This window comes from Podarcis pityusensis (assembly GCF_964106645.2).
Source record: "Podarcis pityusensis genome assembly, chromosome: 5".
Lineage (NCBI taxonomy): Eukaryota > Metazoa > Chordata > Lepidosauria > Squamata > Lacertidae > Podarcis > Podarcis pityusensis.
Window position 1 is genome coordinate 8803067 of NC_138032.1, and position 18364 is coordinate 8821430.

At 45.7% G+C, this 18364-nt stretch overlaps 1 protein-coding gene across 9 annotated transcripts in view; it reads left to right on the top strand.

Annotated features, from left to right (window-relative positions):
- Positions 1-480: 480 nt before the first annotated feature.
- The window catches only part of MCF2L2 (MCF.2 cell line derived transforming sequence-like 2), a 212803-nt gene continuing 194919 nt past the window's right edge, over positions 481-18364 (top strand). For 4 of the 9 annotated variants that reach the window (XM_081007785.1, XM_081007794.1, XM_081007795.1 and 1 more), the window contains exon 1: positions 481-720. In XM_081007785.1, the coding sequence (XP_080863911.1) occupies positions 642-720 (79 nt within the window). In that variant the 5' untranslated portion in view covers positions 481-641. Of the gene's footprint in view, positions 721-13890; positions 14047-14650; positions 14753-18364 lie in introns of those variants that run through there. The other 5 variants (XM_081007791.1, XM_081007786.1, XM_081007787.1 and 2 more) reach the window with 3 other exon arrangements.

Consider the following 18364-nt stretch of genomic DNA (forward strand, 5'->3'; position numbering starts at 1 on the left):
GCCTTGAGTGCCTAACCCACATCCATCCCTTTAATAGCAAAGGTGGAGCTGGGAGGCGGAGGAAGGGAGACGGGGTGGGGGCGCGCGAGGGAGACGCTTGATGCCTCTGCCTAAGAAAAGGGAAGCGGGGGAAACGCGTTCCGGGGCCCTGGGTCCAAAAGATCTCCTTGTGCAAGCCCGCTGCTGCCTGTTCTTCCCAGTCTTGCAGCCTTAGGGTCCCCTTGGAACAGCTCTCTTATTCTTATTATCATCACTCCTACTAGGGATTTTGTAATCCAGGAAAGGTGGCGCCGGGCAGCCGGCTGAGTGGCACCAGGGTTCAGTGTGCCAAGAAGATTTGGGGGGCAGAAGGTTGAGGCCCCCGGCGCCTGTGCGCTTTGGGGAGGACCTGGCGAGGGGCGGGCCAGCGCGCTCAGGATGTGCCCAGCGCCGGCCAATGCCGAAGCCGGTGTAAGACCTACGAAGCCCGGCGGCGGCGGCAGCCGGGAAGGATCCTGCGCGCAGTGGGAGTGGCACAGGCGCCGTGTCTGTGGCTGAGCCGCCTGCCGCTCCTGCTACATCTTGGGGGCGGTGTGGGGTGTGGGTAGGCGCTTTCCTCCTCTCTCCCTCTCTTGGATGCTGTGTGGTCCTTTCGGTGGGAGATGCTTTTTTGGCTCAAAGAAGAAGAGATGTCGCATCAGGAGCTGAGCCAGCGGCTGGCTACGGTCATCACCCATGTGGGTAAGGAAAGCATCTCTTTCTCTCTCTCTACCTGCATTTTTCTTCGATCTCCCCATTATTATTCTTATTTCTGTGGATGTGTTGGGATCTCCTCCCTGCAGGGCTGCGATGGTGCCATGCTGCTCACTCACAAAGGCTAGGAAGCGTTGGTGTGTCAGTGTTACACCTGGGGAGGGTGCGAGTGTGGCATCCTGGTACATCTGTGCATTGCCCAGAGGGAAGGCGGGGTGGTGCCTCCTCGTGCATCTTCTGTGCCTTGAGCTATCAAATATGGTCGGTGCCTTTTGCCAATTAGCAGGATACTTTTAAGGTTGGGCTTAAATTGGCTAATTGTTGCAACTGATGCACTTAAGCGAGCCTGGTGTGATCTGTGTGGTTTTGGTTTGTAACTAAAGGTTCTGGAGGTTACCTTTCGTGCTAAATGTGGCTTCGTCCTACTGAGCTAAATTTGCAGAATGTGTGCAAAGGTTGCACATGCATGAATAATTATTGCAGATGAATTCTAGAAGGCGAAGCCATTTGGGAGCAGGAGGGGGATGGCTGTTAAATGCAGCACGTCCGCAAGCGTCGTCTTGTCAAGCTGAAAAACTGCAACCGGTTGAAACGTTCAGAAGCGAAGCGCAGGTGCTCCCTCTCTCCCAGCCATCTGTGCCGCTTCAGCGGTTCTGGAATAAGGAAGCCGGAGGGTAGCCCCAGCCTTGAATTCTAGATGGATAATTTTCCTGCTCCCTCCTTTTCCCCCTGAATGAGGTTACCACATGCACATCATCTTCTACAGCTCAGTAATGCCGTCGGCTCATTGGAAAGGGAGCCATGACGCCATGCTTGGCACATTTGACAAAAGAATGCAAAGGAAGAGGTTTTCCACCCACAAGAGCCCATTTCGGATTAGAAGATGCAGTGTGTTGTATGGCATGCCCATGTCATATAGAAGAAAAACCAGCTTTTGTATCTAGCGCTGGTTACCCATCTGTAGGCAAGAGGCAGGTGTGGTGTGTCAGAGTAGGACCTGAGAGACCAGGGTTCAAGTCCTCACTCGACTGGAAGGTGACCTTGGCCCACCTCTCAGTTTAACCTACCTCACAGGGATGCTCTGAGGATAGTGTGGAAAGGGCCATATACTCCGCCTTGAGCTTCTTGGAGAAAGGATGAAATATAAATGCAATATCAATTTAAATAAAAAAGTTGCTTTCCATGGGACCCTCCTCCTCTTCCTCCTCTTCCTCACCTTGGCTGTAGCTGTCAATTCAGTTGCTTCTCCTTTTGGACCACCTCCCTGAGGGAGAGGCAATGGATGTTGAAAGCTGCTGCTCTTCCTCCATGTTCCTTTCACTGCTCATTTACTTGGAGAGGGAATGTGAGCAGGCAGCAATGGTGCCAGGAGACTCCAGGGTTAAGCAGTGGAGTTGAACCTTTGAATCTTGGTGGGTTCTCAGCAGTGCCAACCCTCTGATGCCAGCCTTGCTCTGAGCAGGGATATTTCTACCCCTTTCATTGATTTGCCTCTTTGTTTGCAAAGTCCTCAATGTTGTTAGGGCTTGTGCAAATGACTAAAAAGAAAAGCAGGCCCTGCCCAGAGATCCACAGTCTAATTAGTCTTTTTACTAGTAGCTGATGGTGATGATTTCTGCTAGAAAGCAAAGGCACTGATTGGTAGTAGTTCTGTTTGTACAGGGCACTCAAGAAATAAAGGGCAATCTTATTAAATGAAAAATTAAAGGGTCTATCCACACAAAGCCATTTGTGGAGTGGGTGGGTGTCCAAGCAGTACTTATTTTACATGAGGCTGTTTATCCAAAAATGATGATTATTACTTTTTTATTTATGTATTTCTACAAATTGGTATTCAAAGCAGTTTGCAAAAGAAAGTACATCCAAAACATATGTACATTATACCATGCCTGTCCTCTGCCTCTCAGCCTAACCTCTCATGGGTTTTTGTTGTGTGTGGATGAATTGTAGTGATAGAGGACCTTGAGTTCCTTGAGGGGAAAGGTAGGATAAAATTGCAATTAAAATGAATAAAAATGAATTTCATACAAGATCTAAAATAAACCAAATACTTTTAAAAATGGGAACATTAATACATTTAATACCCACACACACAATCACTAAGCACAGAACTACTGTATAAAATTGCATGGGATCGGGAGCTCATCCTGGACAGAAATAAAATTAACCTCTAGTAACCAATGCTCTTGGATGGCAATAATGTCAAAGGGCTGGTTGTTGCAGAAGTGCAGGGTCCACCAATTTACATCTCCATCCTGTAGCATTCAAAGAGAGGGATACAAATAGGAGTCATCCCGCAGACCTAATCAGTCATTTATTGAACCAATTGGTTGGAAGCAGTTAAACAAAGGGACATCTCCACAGATTCTCTCCCTGTCCATTTTATCTTAACTCCAAAACCCACATCTAGCTTCCTTTATAGGGCAAGTCTCAAGAACCTTATTTGGTTTTGAACTCTCTTGGGAAGATCCTTTCATTTTCCTTTGAGGACATAGCAATTTTCTTTTATAATTATTTTGTACCTGCAGCGGGGGTAGTAGTAGCCGGTCCTGCCATAAGCACTCAAGAAGTCCTAATGGGAATGCTATTTGGGAAAGTCAGTGGGGTATACCTCCTCTCTCCTCACTCCAGTACTTGTGTGTGTGTTTGAGACCCACCAGTTTCAGCAGAACTAGACTCCTTCCTAAACAAGATGGAATAGATTATAGAGGACCTTGCAGTGTTTGAAGCACAGATAGTTATCTGCAAATGCATGGCCAACCTGTCTTTCAGATACAGTGGTGTTCATCCTTGAGCCACAAGGGATACACTGGCAGTGGGAGTTCACATACATATAATGTAGTAATCACTAGATAACTGCAGCCTTGAGTGATATTTTTTAGTGGAGGTAGTCACATGTGTGCCTTGAGAGGTGGGGTTATTTGAGAAATGTGAATTTTGATTATATGCATACGTCATAACTGCATTTACATTACAGATGCAAAGGGAGGAATAGAAATTTGAGAATGGGGGTGATGTCAAAGTTTGGGCAGCACTCCAAACTTGTTCAGCCAGGCTGTTGCGGCTTTTGTTAGCCTCCTCCATGAGCAGCAAGAGGTTATTTGTGTGGTGATTCCTTTCCATGTCTTTGCAAACCATGTCAGCACCACTGTTAACCTGGGACCTGTGGCACATTCAGGCACCTCTATTTAATGCACTGCCTGCAGTTAAAGCTTGGCCTAATTATGTTAAATTAGGTTGCTTAGCTCTTTAAAAAAAACAAAACTAAGCTAGAATCACCATGGAAGCAATTTTAATAGCTCCCAGTTCCATTTAAAGGGTTGTATGTAGTAAATTTGTCTTTGAACTTTGCCCACTCTGTCCTAGACATGCCTTACATGTGATCTGTATATGCTGTGGGTTTTATTCTCTTGTTTCCAGATGATTTGCTATGGACAGCTTACATTTCACCACATCTGGATGTCGTTTGGCATGTCTCTTTCATTGGCTTTTAAAAATCAAAAAGTGGGCACAGAAGATGAAAGCAATTCATGGACTGCTGGTTGCATTACAGAATTCCTTTAAACAGGAGCTATCAGCTGGCTAAAGAATGAAAGAAAATCATCTGCAAATGGCTAATTTATTGACTAACTTAATTGGCTTTCGAAAGTGGCTTAACTTTAGGCTAATAAAAGCGAGCCAGGAAAGGCTGGGTGATGGGCTCTGCAGGGTGGTGAATGCTTCCCTCTGTGAGGGAGCCTTCCCAGACCTGCTGAAAGAGGCGGTCATTAAACCACTTCTTAAAAAAACATCTTTAGACCCAGCCAGTATGGCCAACTATCACCCAGTCTCAAATCTTCCATTCTTGGGCAAGGTGATTGAGCGGGTGGTTGCTGAACAACTCCAGGCACGCCTGGAGGATGCGGACCATTTGGATCCCTTCCAATCGGGATTCAGGCCTCATCATGGGACTGAAACTGCCTTGGTTGCACTGGTTGATGATCTCCAGTGGGCTAAGGACAAAGGTGAGAGCTGTTTCCTAGTTCTGCTGGATCTCTCAGCAGCCTTTGATACAATCGACCATAACATCCTTCTGGACCGTCTAGAGGGGCTGGGAGCTGGAGGCACTGTTATACAGTGGTTCCGCTCCTTCCTCCTGGGCCGTGTACAGAAAGTGGTGGTGGGGATGAGTGTTCAGACCCCTGGGCCCTCACTTGTGGGGTGCCTCAGGGTTCCGTCCTCTCCCCCATGCTTTTTAACATCTACATGAAGCCGCTGGGAGAGATCATCAGGGAGTTTGGACTGGGTGCCCATTAATATGCAGACGATACCCAGCTCTACCTCTCTTTCAAATCAGAACCAGCGAAGGCGGTGAAGGTCCTGTGTGAGTGCCTGGAGGCAGTTGGAGGATGGATGGCGGCTAATGGATTGAGGTTGAATCATGACAAGACAGAAGTACTGTTCTTGGGGGACAGGGGGTGGGCAGGTGTGGAGGACTCCCTGATCCTGAATGGGGTAACTGTGCCCCTGAAGGACCAGGTGCGCAGCCTGGGAGTCATTTTGGACTCACAGCTCTCCATGGAGGTACAGGTCAATTCTGTATCCAGGGCAGCTGTCTACCAGCTCCACCTGGTACGCAGGCTGAGACCCTACCTGCCCGGGGACTGTCTCGCCAGAGTGGTGCATGCTCTAGTTATCTCCCACTTGGACTACTGCAATGTACTCTATGTGGGGCTACCTTTGAAGGTGACCCAGAAACTACAACTAATCCAGAATGTGGCAGCTAGACTGGTGACTGGGGGCGGCCGCCAAGACCACATAACACCGGTCTTGAAAGACCTACATTGGCTCCCAGTATGCTTCCGAGCACAATTCAACGTGCTGGTGTTGACCTTTAAAGCCCTAAATGGCCTCGGCCCAGTATACCTGAAGGAGCGTCTCCACCCCCATCGTTCTGCCCGGATGCTGAGGTCCAGCGCCGAGGGCCTTCTGGCGGTTCCCTCATTGCGAGAAGCAAAGCTACAGGGAACCAGGCAGAGGGCCTTCTTGGTAGTGGCGCCCACCCTGTGGAACGCCCTCCCATCAGATGTCAAAGCGATAAACAACTACCTGACATTCAGAAGACATCTTAAGGCAGCCCTGTTCAGGGAAGTTTTTAATGTGTGACATTTTAATGTATTTTTAATCTTTGTTGGAAGCTGCCCATTACCTGATTTGTTTCCCCATGCCTGCAACCCCCCAAACTCCAGTGCAATGAAGCTATTGTCTGCACACACAAAACTGATGCCTAAAATGTGCAACCCTCAGCATCACTATTATGTTTCCAGATCAGATGAAAGGTAGCTTGAGGGAAAACACATCAGACAGCAGCATCTCTCAAGAAAAGACATGAAATGTATGGATTATAGAATCATAGAGTATGAAGGGCCCGCAAGGGTCATCTAGTCCAACCCCCTGCAATGCAGGAATCTCAACTAAAGCAGGCTATAATATATTCAAAATACACAAGGAAGGGCAAAAGCTTGCACAGCTTTATCACAGTCATCAGGTGTTCCACTCTGCTTTTCAGTCTCTTGGCCACAGCAGATCTCTGAGGAATTAAGCCAGGAAATAGTTGCCAGAGCAGACAGATGTTAAGTTGTGGGTGAACATATCAGACGACACAGCAATTCTTCAAACAGCTCTTGTTTATTCACAGGCCAGAACAGAACTGAACTGAAGGGTTCAGCCAGCCTGCTTAAATAGAGCTCCACTACAACACAACTGTAACAACTTTCTGTAACTATCCAATCACTGAACTTCACTTTCAATCCCTTATTTGCATATGTGGACCTGAGTGAAAACTATCTACAGTGTCCCCCTGCTGGCCCAGGGTGAGAACCTCAGTACGTAACACACACCATGACTTTAAAGCACATAGCTTCCTCCCAAAAAAAGAATTGTGGAAACTACAGATTGCCCCTCACAGATAAAGGCAATAACGCCCTTAACAAACTACAGTTCCCAGGATTCTCTGGGGGAATTAGCTAATCAGATGCCGATGGAAAGCCCACAAGCAATATATGAGCACACAGTAGCCGATGTGAGATGCAGTCTGCCTTTCCCACACAACCTATCCCACATTATTATCTATCAGCCACTAAAGTATTATTATTATCAGAAGGTCAGCGGTTCGAATCCCCGCGACGAGGTGAGCTCCCGTTGCTCGGTCCCTGCTCCTGCCAACCTAGCAGTTCGAAAGCACGTCAAAGTGCAAGTAGATAAATAGGTACCGCTCCAGCGGGAAGGTAAACGGTGTTTCCGTGCGCTGCTCTGGTTCGCCAGAAGTGGCTTAGTCATGCTGGCCACATGACCCGGATGCTGTATGTCGGCTCCCTCGGCCAATAAAGCGAGATGAGCGCCGCAACCCCAGAGTCGGCCACGACTGGACCTAATGGTCAGGGGTCCCTTTATCTTTTTAGACAGTGAAAAGGCTGGGCCCATTTGCACTGCTGAGGCACTGCTTTTCTAATACAAGCTACTGTACAAGCAAAATCGAAATAGTGGTTCCAGACAACAATTAATATAGCCTCAAATTATCCAGCAATCCTCACCACTGACTTTTATACAGTGTTTACTCAGAGGTATATGCAAATAATAATAATAATAATAATAATAATAATAATAATAATAATAATAATAGAAAGAGAGGAGTGCTGTTTGCAAGTGGACTAAACGGGATAAAAGGGTCTAACAACCTCTATTCCCAACTCTCTACTGTTGCTTGGCTTTTGTGAGTTTAAACTCTGCTACTGTGGTCTCTGTTGCTGGAGAATGAGTTTTGATCCACATTTTGAATCCAGGCAGCTTTTGTTATCCTCCCCCCCCCCACGTGGGTCATAGGAATACATATTTTCCTGCGACTTTAATTATAAGCTTCTTCCTTAGGCTTGTAAATGCATGGGGTTTGCAACTGCCTGCACTTATCTATAAAATCAACAGTTTATTTTTGTGATTTTTAAAAACACGCATCAGTTATTGCCCTAGCGTGAACACTTTGCGTGGGGCAGTAGGCATGGAATAGCCCATTCTCGCACCCATCACAACTTAAATCATTGGATAGTGCACACTGGTGTTTTTCAATGTTGTTGTTGTTGTTTAGTCGTTTAGTCGTGTCCGACTCTTCGTGACCCCATGGACCAGAACACGCCAGGCACCCCTGTCTTCCACTGCCTCCCGCAGTTTGGTCAGACTCATGTTTGTAGCTTCGAGAACACTGTCCAACCATCTCGTCCTCTGTCGTCCCCTTCTCCTTGTGCCCTCCATCTTTCCCAACATCAGGGTCTTTTCCAGGGAATCTTCTCTTCTCATGAGGTGGCCAAAGTATTGGAGCCTCAACTTCACGATCTGTCCTTCCAGTGAGCACTCAGGGCTGATTTCCTTAAGAATGGATACGTTTGATCTTCTTGCAGTCCATGGGACTCTCAAGAGTCTCCTCCAGCACCATAATTCAAAAGCATCAATTCTTCGGCGATCAGCCTTCTTGATGGTCCAGCTCTCACTTCCATACATCACTACTGGGAAAACCATGGCTTTAACTATACGGACCTTTGTTGGCAAGGTGATGTCTCTACTTTTTTGTTTGTTTGTTTTTCAATAGACTTCCCCAACTTGATGCCCAATGGGTATCTTACACTACATCTTTCATCAGCCACAGGCAGTACGGCTATTGGAGAAGACTGGTTTACAGGTTGTGCAAAATGAAATGTGAAAAGGTACACATCTTATGCAAAATTGGAAGGGACCTATTTTGTAAAGTCTCCTTATTTATTTTTTCTTTGTCTGGACCAGTCGCCTGTGTTTTAAATAGTATATCCTAGCGATATACTCCAGCCCAAATGACACAGTCAGCCATGAATCATGTTATAGCTGAATCAGCACCAGCTTATTAGAGGTCAGGAAAAAGAGTACCTTTTATGGTGGCTGATGTGATGTGTTTGAAAGGCAATTTCAGTGCAGCAGCAAGCACTATTTTACAAGAGCATATTTCATAAGGTGTGTTGCAGTCCCTGCTTCCCCCTCCCAGCAATTCCATAATTGCTTGAAACCAATTAATCCACAAAACTGTGATGGCCATCAGATCAGAGATGGAGCGGCTTCATTCCTGTCCTGTGTGGTACATACTCAGTGAAGGCATAAGTGATCTGTGTTAAGTAATTCTAAGTGTGTACTCTTCCTGGAGAATGTTAGAACGTTCATTTAAATAACCAGCATTGTCTAATCTCTCTGCAAACATGATGAATGTTTAGCAATTCACCTAGAAGCATTCTTGACCTGCTCTGCTCCAAGAAAGCAGTTCTTCTGCTCTCAATTAATCTGTGGAACTCATTGTCACAGGATGTTTTCTTTTCTGAGTAGGAGGATGGTGTACTTTGGCTGCTCAGGTTTACGGCTCTGTGACTTTACAACCAATTCCACCCACCTTTGCACTGAAAACTAGAGTTCGAAAAGCGACTGGACTCAGCTATGTTAGTAAAGAAACAGTGATTTGAATATGCTATAAGACTCCCTGGAAAAGACCCTGATGTTGGGAAAGATGGAGGGCACAAGGAGAAGGGGACGACAGAGGACGAGATGGTTGGATAGTGTTCTCGAAGCCACCAGCATGAGTTTGACCAAACTGCGGGAGGCAGTGGAAGACAGAAGTGCCTGGCGTGCTCTGGTCCATGGGGTCACGAAGAGTCGGACATGACTAAACGACTAAACAACAACAACAAATAAGCATGCAACACCAGATGATGATAGAGAGCAGGACACTTTAAAAGACGATTTTCCATGGAGATTTCCCCCCTTTTGTTAAAACGATCTAATTTCTGACTTATTTACAGCGGGTTTTTTCCTGTGTTTAGATCTGCCTTCTGCCAAACGTGGGAAAGTTCTGAACATTGATATGCAATGTTCTCAAGTCTTTGTCACAGGATAATTCCTGTTTTGTAATGAGACAAAGGTAGTAGGAAAACAAACAATAACTACAATGGCATCATAAAACTCTTAGCTCTGAGAATAGATCAAAAGTAAGGGTGGATCTACATATGATGGTACCTTGATTTGCATAGGTTTTGGATTACAAACACTTCAAACCTGGAAGTGCATGTCGTGGTTTGCAACCTTTTTTGGTATTACAACCCATTTTTTTTGGATTACGAACAAATTTTTTTTGGAGCCCCCATTGGCGAAAGCGCGCCTTGGGTTACAACCTGTTTTGGTTTACAAACAGATCTCTGGAACGGATTATGGTTGTAAACCAAGGTACCACTGTACACTTTTTGAGATCTACATCTTTTTACCTTTCAGGGCAGCAGGGGATATTTTTTAGCTCAGGGGCCACATTGCCTTCTTAGCAGGCTTCTGGGGGCCACATGCCAGTGCTGGGTGTTATGTACTGAAGTTCTCACCCTGGGCCAGCAGGGGGACACTGTAGATAGTTTTCACTCAGGTCCACTTATGCAAATAAGGAATTGAAAGTGACGTTCATTGATTGGATAGTTACAGGAAATTGTTACTGTTGCGTTGTAGTGGAGCTCTATATAAGCAGGCTGGCTGAACCCTTCAGTTCAGTTCTGTTCTGGTGTGTGAATAAACAAGAGCTGTTTGAAGAATCGCTGTATCGTCTGATATGTTCACCTACAACTTAACACTGGGCATGGCCAGAGTCAGAAGTGGCCAGAGCAAGGAATGGAAATTTTACCTTGGTACAGTAGGGTAGTGTCTACGCACTCTTCTCTTTCCTCCATCTAGGAAAACAAGAGTCGTTATCAGAATTCTAAGACACAGTAAGGTTTTATATATATATACCCACTCAAGAATGGTGTGAACCAAAGCTAGTGAGAGGTGTGGTCTCATAAGAAGGTGTGGCCTGACTGGGAAATATCAAGGCCCAAATTGAGAGACCTGGAGGACTGCCGTACCCCTGTGGTAGGAAGAAAATCAGATGAGTATTTTGAATAGACCAATGGCTACAAAAGGAGAACATTAGCCTTCCTCCCCTTCCACAACCCTCCACTCAAGCTATGCATACCCCATACTTTCAAAGCACATTCAAAGCACATATCATAGAGCGATGGAGTTGGCAGGTACCCAAACCGCCTGCAATCACTGCTAATTATTTCCCTCAAAGAATTCTGGGCACCGCAGTTTACACTGCACAGAGTTATAACTCCCAGCAATCCTTAACAACAAACGACAGTGGCCATAACTCTTCCTAGGTGGAGGATTTTGCAAGGCGTACAACTCCAAGCAACAGGCAAAATGACAAACCTGGCAGGCAAGCAAGGATCACACTCTAGGCATCTAGAGCATGGAGGAACATCTGTGAACAACTTTACTCCTTCTCAGTACGCATATAGCATTGTTAAAAATATCAAGGGTTTTTTTCCTCCTTGCCAGCATTCAGGAGAAATTGCTCACTTCATTTATTAGTGTTAATCACCCCCTTTTTATTTATATATCTCTTTGATGAATGGGTGGGAGTGAAGCTATTATTAAGGAAAAGCCAAGGCGGCTCCTTTTTGCATAAATGGGAAGAGCAAAATAACAGCATCGCTTGCAATTAATGCCTGGTGCTGTTTTCTACATTCATTTGCCCTTGGATGGTTGCACTTCAGCTTGTGTCCTTGGTTTCTTTTTATTAATGCTGGTCTTTCCAAGACTTTGCAGTGAGAAGAGATGGGCTGGAACAAGAATCTCCATTTGTGGCCATTAAGTGGGGATGGGCAAGTTTGTCAGTAAACGTACCAAAGTTGTTGTTGTTGTTGCTGCTGTTTAGTCGTGTCCGACTCTTCGTGACCCCATGGACCAGAGCACGCCAGGCACTCCTGTCTTCCACTGCCTCCTGCAGTTTGGTCAAACTCATGCTTTGAGAACATTGTCCAACCATCTGGTCCTCTGTCGTCCCCTTCTCCTTGTGCCCTCAATCTTTCCCAACATCAGGGTCTTTTCCAGGGAGTCTTCTCTTCTCATTGAGGTGGCCAAAGTATTGGAGCCTCAGCTTCACGATCTGTCCTTCCAGTGAGCATTCATTTCAGTGGGTTGGCTCCAAGCAGGGCTAGCTCTGGATACAGCATGTAGAATATTTTTTTGTATTTATACTTTGTGCATAAATCTTGCTAAAATATTCACAAAAATAGTTGGAAGACTGATAGCTGGGTGGGGAGGAGTCAAGTTAATGACTTTACAGACGTTAGCCAATAGGTGCCCATCACAGCTGGCTTTTTCAGTGCATGATGCTGAAAACCTTGGATTCTGCACGGATTCTTTTTTCTGGGTTCATCTCAGGGCAGAAAAATGTGTGTGTGTTTGCAGCTTCTTGAGTGATAGCTTTGTTAGCTTGATGAAGCAAAAACAAAAACAAGGTCTACCAAATTTCTTACGTCATAAGCTTTGTTGTTCATGTGTTCGCACAGCAGTGACAGCACTATAAACAACTCTTCAATTCTCTTTCTATGTTACGTTTGTTGCTTGAAAGCTGCAGACTGTGCCTGAAAACTGGCTTTGTTTGCGATCCTTCATAGTCTTGTTTCATACAGCACTGTTGTTCCTTGCTGTGTCCCAGACAGCACAGCAAACAGAGTTCAAGCCAAGTTGCACCCTGTCACGCCTTTCCGCCTTTCCTCGATTAGCAGCTGTGCTTTACATTATCAACGTGAGCCTAAGCATTTTATGAATTGTGCTGCATTTGTGCACAGGCGGATGTGCTCAGGTCAGCTTGCATATTGTTCTATGCATCTGTGCTTTCCTCTTTTAGCCCTTAGTCGGGGCACTATACTGTCGGCTCCAAGAGCAGCACCGAATTAAAGCTGGTGCTGAAGAGTAAACAATGATCTCAGTTAAGCCAGTTAAGTCACCCAGGAGCAGTGACTCACCACAGCAGTGGATGCTGAGTCATCACCCATCCAATCCATGCTTATTTCTCAGGAGACAAGGTTACTTGTTGCAGAAGTGGGAGCTGGGTACCACTTCCCCCTTTTAACAGGCCCCCACACCTGCCTTCAACCGGCAGCCTGCTCTGTAGAAATCAACCTGGCGAACCTTTTCACAGCATGCAGAGGAAATCACAGGAAAATCTTCGCTCACTTGATTTGGGCATTTGCTGTTTTAAAAGCACAGGGGCCGAGTCAGTAACAAAGACCAAAAAATGAAAGAAAAAGGCAGGGGGAGAGAAAATAAGTGGTAATCCTACAAGAAGTAAGAACAGCTTAAGTGCTTCATTTGTTTTGTCCTCGTTATGATAATTAGTCGCAGTGCCTCTCTGTGCCTTCCTAGAGGCAGGAAGACCACGCAGGAGTGCTGCTGTCGAGGTTTTAATAGGAAGGAGTCAAGGAGATTTCAAGGACGGGGAGGAAAAAATAACAGCAAGGTTCCACCAGTGTCTTGTTCTTTTGGACACCTTCATGATTAAATTGCTCTTAACTGGAGGTCTGGGTGCTACTAATGATTGCGCTCAAAATACGATGAGCATTTGTTGTGGTTGCTCTAATAATAGCTGCAGAGAGATGTGCTACTGCAAAAGAGTCATCTGTGGTCTGAACCATACAGTGGTGGAAACTGACCCCCTCTCTAAATTGTGCAGGTATTTATTCAATACATGTGAACCTTGGGGGATTCACCAGAGAGGCTGTTTCAGGGCTTTCCGTCTCTTCAGGGCTCAGATAATACAGCAGGGATGGGGAACACCTGGCTCTCCAGATGCTTTTGGACTCCAACTCCCATCAGCCAGTCGTCAGGGAATCTGGGACTTGTAGTCCAGCAACATCTATAAGGCCATGGGAGACCATTTGCCCCCATCCCAAACACTTCCCTTCCCTGACTGCTTCATTCCAACCCCATCTAGGGTCCTAGAGCCATGCTTGCAAGAGAAACGGGGATTAATACGTACGAAGAGATTCCTCTGATTCTCAGGTGTAATTTGTCAAACCAAATAGCGCAGGATTCAATCTCCTACCTGACCAAGTCACTTGGATGCTCCTTGCATTACTGTAGCATCAGAAGGCTCAAGCCCAGGGCTTTCCAAGTGCTGATCTGGGTTTTTGAAACCTTCTGACAAAGCCTTCCTTGGAACCGAGGGTGAGTTGTGCGGAGCAGGCAGTTGCCAAGGGAAACGCTACGCATCTGGGCTGCTTCTGCTGCTACTGCTGCCTACTACAACCGGGCTGCATGATTTTCCCATTTGCTGGGGGCGATGATGAGACCTTCGCAGCTACCCCTGCGTGCTGCAGCTATTTTGCTGGCAGAGAGAGAGGATGCACAAGACCTCTGGTGCTAATGTGGAAGAAGCCACGGCAACAGCTTCCAGCTTGGGTAAGCTCTCCTTTGCCTTGCTGCATTGGGGTACTGCAGGCAAAATGGAACGGGGGTCAGGGCAGATCTAAGAAGAGGAGAAGCATGGGCGCTTGCTGGGTTGGCGTTGGAGGTCAGCACTGAGGACCATACCCATTGCTGACCCTTCCAGAGATCCCCTTTGCCATGCTCCTCTTCCTCTCCCTCCTCTTCCTTGCTGTTCTGGCTTGTTCACCTGCCTTCTGCAAGCAGAGGTGAGAGCAAGAAAAAAAGGAGCAGCAGCCTTTACTCGCCTTGTCTTCTCTCCTTCTGGGCAGGGGGAGACAGCGGGAAGCAGGTGTCCCCAGTCAGGAAAGGGGCCCGCCGACGGCAACTTGCCCAAGGACCCCACAAAATCTGGAGCCAGCGCTGCCTGCATGTTCCCCACAACTTCACTGTGAAAGTGCAAAAAATTGATAACAGGCGCAGAGCAGAATATCCTGGGTGTCTTCAGCTTTGATGGCTTGCTTGTTTATAGCTCTTAAGGATTCAGAGTTAGGCATCTTCTGGAACACCTTTCCCAGTAATAACTTACCTGAACCCTTAGATCATCATCTGGGGGCTTCTCTGAGGGAGGCTTGGAGGAGGACAAAGAAGAAGGCCTTTTCAGTTTGTGGCTCCCTGTCTGTAGAACACACTGTCCAGTGAGGGCTGCTTAGTGTGTTTGCCAACGTCTTTTTGGCACCAGGTAAAATCCTACCCCTTTCCCCTGGTTACTGATGGACTGTAGTGATGTTGTTCATTGTTAGCTGTGCATTTTGCTATTGGTTTGGGGGCAGCATTGTGGATTTTTATGCATTGCACATGAATTTCATTTATCCTTTGCTTAGGCTCTTTGAAATGTTGCAAGTCACTTGGGAGATCTTTTTTGTATAAGAAGCAGCTAACAAGTGATATTAAGAATTAGACTAGGCAGTGGCCATCTCTGCCGGTGTAATAGTATATTAATAGTATGGAAAAAGAGGCCTCATGGTCAGAGAGGGGTGAAGTAGTTGTCCTGGTCTTCAGCTCAACATAGCTTTCTGCTCCTCTCTCCATTATTAGGATCAGTAGGCTCAATTTATGCAAATTAAGAAAAACATGCAAATATTACCAGCTTGCATGAGCCATACAAGCTTCACGTTTCAGCATTTCTTGGCACAGGATTTCAGAGCTCAGCTGAGGTTTTAAAGAGGGTGAGGTGAGAAGGATGGAGGGGACATTATTGTTTCTTGACCTAAGGGGGAAAGGAAGCTAAGCAGGGCTTAGCAAATGGAAGGCAGGCTCAAAGCCTTTCCTTGGTTTCAGTATCAATAACTAAGAAGCTTTATCGGCTGAAAATCTGAGAGAGGGGAAGATGGAATCTGAATTAACATCCACTGGGACTGTAATAACTTGAGTGGGGTGGGGGGATGTGGCTATTTCAAATATACCAAATTTTGATTGAGCAGAACATAGTAAAGGAACTAATTTCCAAAGAAAGATGGGGAAAGGATGCTAGAGATAGAAATCTGGACATATTTTTTCTCTCTGATCGGCCAGTATTGCCTCCTAGTATTAACTTAAAATTATTTTAAGGTATTGCATTGTTGGTTTCCGACAAATTCCAGAGATGTATGGATTTTTTTATTTAAAAAATATCTTAAATTGTTGTTGTTATAATTATAATAATTTATTATTTATACCCCGCCCATGTGGCTGGGTCCCCCCAGCCACTCTGGGCGGCTTCCAACAAAACACTAAAATACAACAAATGCAACACTTTTTTTGTTAAAAAAGTAGTACTCCCCCTGGAAAAACATGATTGGGAAACAACTAGATATCCATTTAATCAATCACATTGCGGACTTAGTGTTACACGTGTGGTTTGTTTCTCCCAAACAAGCCTTGAGCTTGTAAGCTAGGAGCAAACTCTGGTTTCCACTCATCGTTTGTTTGGAGACAGGCAAACCATAGTCTCTGATTCACAGGTAACTCTAAGCTACAGTTTGGTAGGTTTCCCCTCTGCTCAGTAAATCATGGAATGATGTGTGTCTTTTAGGGTGAGGGATGGAGAGGGGAACAGAATGGAGGGCATGCCTGACAGCTACCCTGAACACTCCATACTGCAACATTTTGCTGCCGTTCCAAATTACAATATCTATTTCTGTCCTTAGAATCCAGGTCTTTAAGCTTGTTGCTGACAGCTCACTACCTATTTCATAACATTAATGTTGCTTAAAATACACTTAACAACGTGTTGGCTCTGAAGTCAGCCTCTTAATGGGATTACTCTGGCTCCATTTACTGCTGCTCCTGGCCAATCAAAAACCTCCCTCCTATAACAACAGAGGAGGACTGTAAATATTTTCCCCCTGCTCTTTTGAAGTTGAGACCTGCTACACTTCTTAATGCCACTGAAGCTTTGCATGTCTGAAGGGAATCAATACTGGTGTTGCTGCACAGGAGCTGTCAGCAAAGCACCGGAGTTATATATAAGAGCTGTCCTATTGATCTGTTATAAGGTGGAGAGAGAAAAAAGCTAGGGAAAAAATGACTTCGTTCCCTGTCTGTCATTGCAAGCTCACAGCAGACAAACTAATGACAGAGCTTGAGAACAAGCTTGAGAAAACTGATCAGGTTTTTACCAATCTTCCATTTCATAATTTACTCTGTGTTCCAGACACTTTCAGCCAAAGTGCTATAAATTGTAAAGGGGATAAATAAGATAAGCTTTTCAAGAAACAAGTTCTACAGAATTATTCCTTGTAGGATAAGCTTTGGTGCTCCTTCAAGCCAGAACTTCTTGCATGAGATCAAGTACATCACCACTGGCAGCTACGAAGTGCAATGTAACTTTTGCAAAAGATAAACTCCTAAATTCAAACCTTAATTATTTGTACTTTGAGATGACAAAATGTAGAGTGACTCCTGTGTCAGTCAGTTTAGTCAATATTGAGATAAGTGAGCTGTTGGCGTGACTTGGTATATTGTGTTCCCAGCTAATAATCTAAAGCTGTTCGAATCCCCGCAATGGGGTGAGCTCCCGTTGCTCGGTCCCTGCTCCTGCCAACCTAGCAGTTCGAAAGCACGTCAAGTGCAAGTAGATAAATAGGTACCGCTCCGGTGGGAAGGTAAATGGCGTTTCCGTGCGCTGCTCTGGTTTGCCAGAAGCGGCTTAGTCATGCTGGCCACATGACCCAGAAGCTGTACGCCGGCTCCCTCGGCCAGTAAAGCGAGATGAGCGCCGCAACCCCAGAGTCGGCCACGACTGGACCTAATGGTCAGGGGTCCCTTTACCTTTGCCTTTACCATGGCTTCTCATTTGGGGCCATAGAAAAGAAAAGCATATTTTATGCCAGATGATGAATTTTTGCCAAGGGTCCACCACCCCCTTTTTTTACAATGCAACAGTAATGTAAAATTGCAGTTTTGAGTGGGACTCTGTTTTACAAGGCTCATTATAGCTGCCTTCCTCTGCATCGTTTTGTATGGCACTCTGTTTTGCATGAACCAAAATCGCAGTCCTGGGGGTTTGTCAGATGTTGTCAAATCCCATTACGGCTTGCCTACAGATTCTTCACTCTTTAACAGAAAGTTCAGTTGCATCGTGAACAGGGCGGCAAAAGAGGCCAGGGCACCTTTTGTAGAAGGTGGAATCTAAGCAGGCATAGTATGCATGGCAAGTCTGAATGAATTTCCTTCATCAGATTTTATGTTGTTAGCTGCCCTGGGCAGGATATAAACGGAAGAGATAGACAGATAAATAAGTAAGTAATTCAGTGGAGCTGAGTCCCAAGTATAATGTGCAATAGGGTTGCAACTTAACAACTTGTGCATATTTACATGGCAGTAAGAACATCTAGTCCAGCATCCTGTTCTCACAGTGACCAGCCAGATGCTTGTGGGAACCTGCAAGCAGGACTGGAGCATAAGAGCACTCTCTCCTCTTCCATCAGATGGTATTAAGAAGCATACTGTAAGTGCCACTGAACTTAAAATGTCATCGGATGCAAAGTTCAATAGTACTCCTAGTACAGTGGTACCTCGGGTTAAGAACTTAATTCGTTCTGGAGGTGTGTTCTTAACCTGAAACTGTTCTTAACCTGAGGTACCACTTTAGCTAATGGGGCCTCCCACTGCCGCTGCCGCGCAATTTCTGTTCTCATCCTGAAGCAAAGTTCTTAACCCAAGGTACTATTTCTGGGTTAGTGGAGTCTGTAACCTGAAGTGTCTGTAACCTGAAGCGTCTGTAACCCGTGGTATCACTGTAGTACACAGCTGTCAACGTTTTCCTTTTTTAAAGGGAAATTCCCTTATTCTGAATAGGATTCCTCGCAAG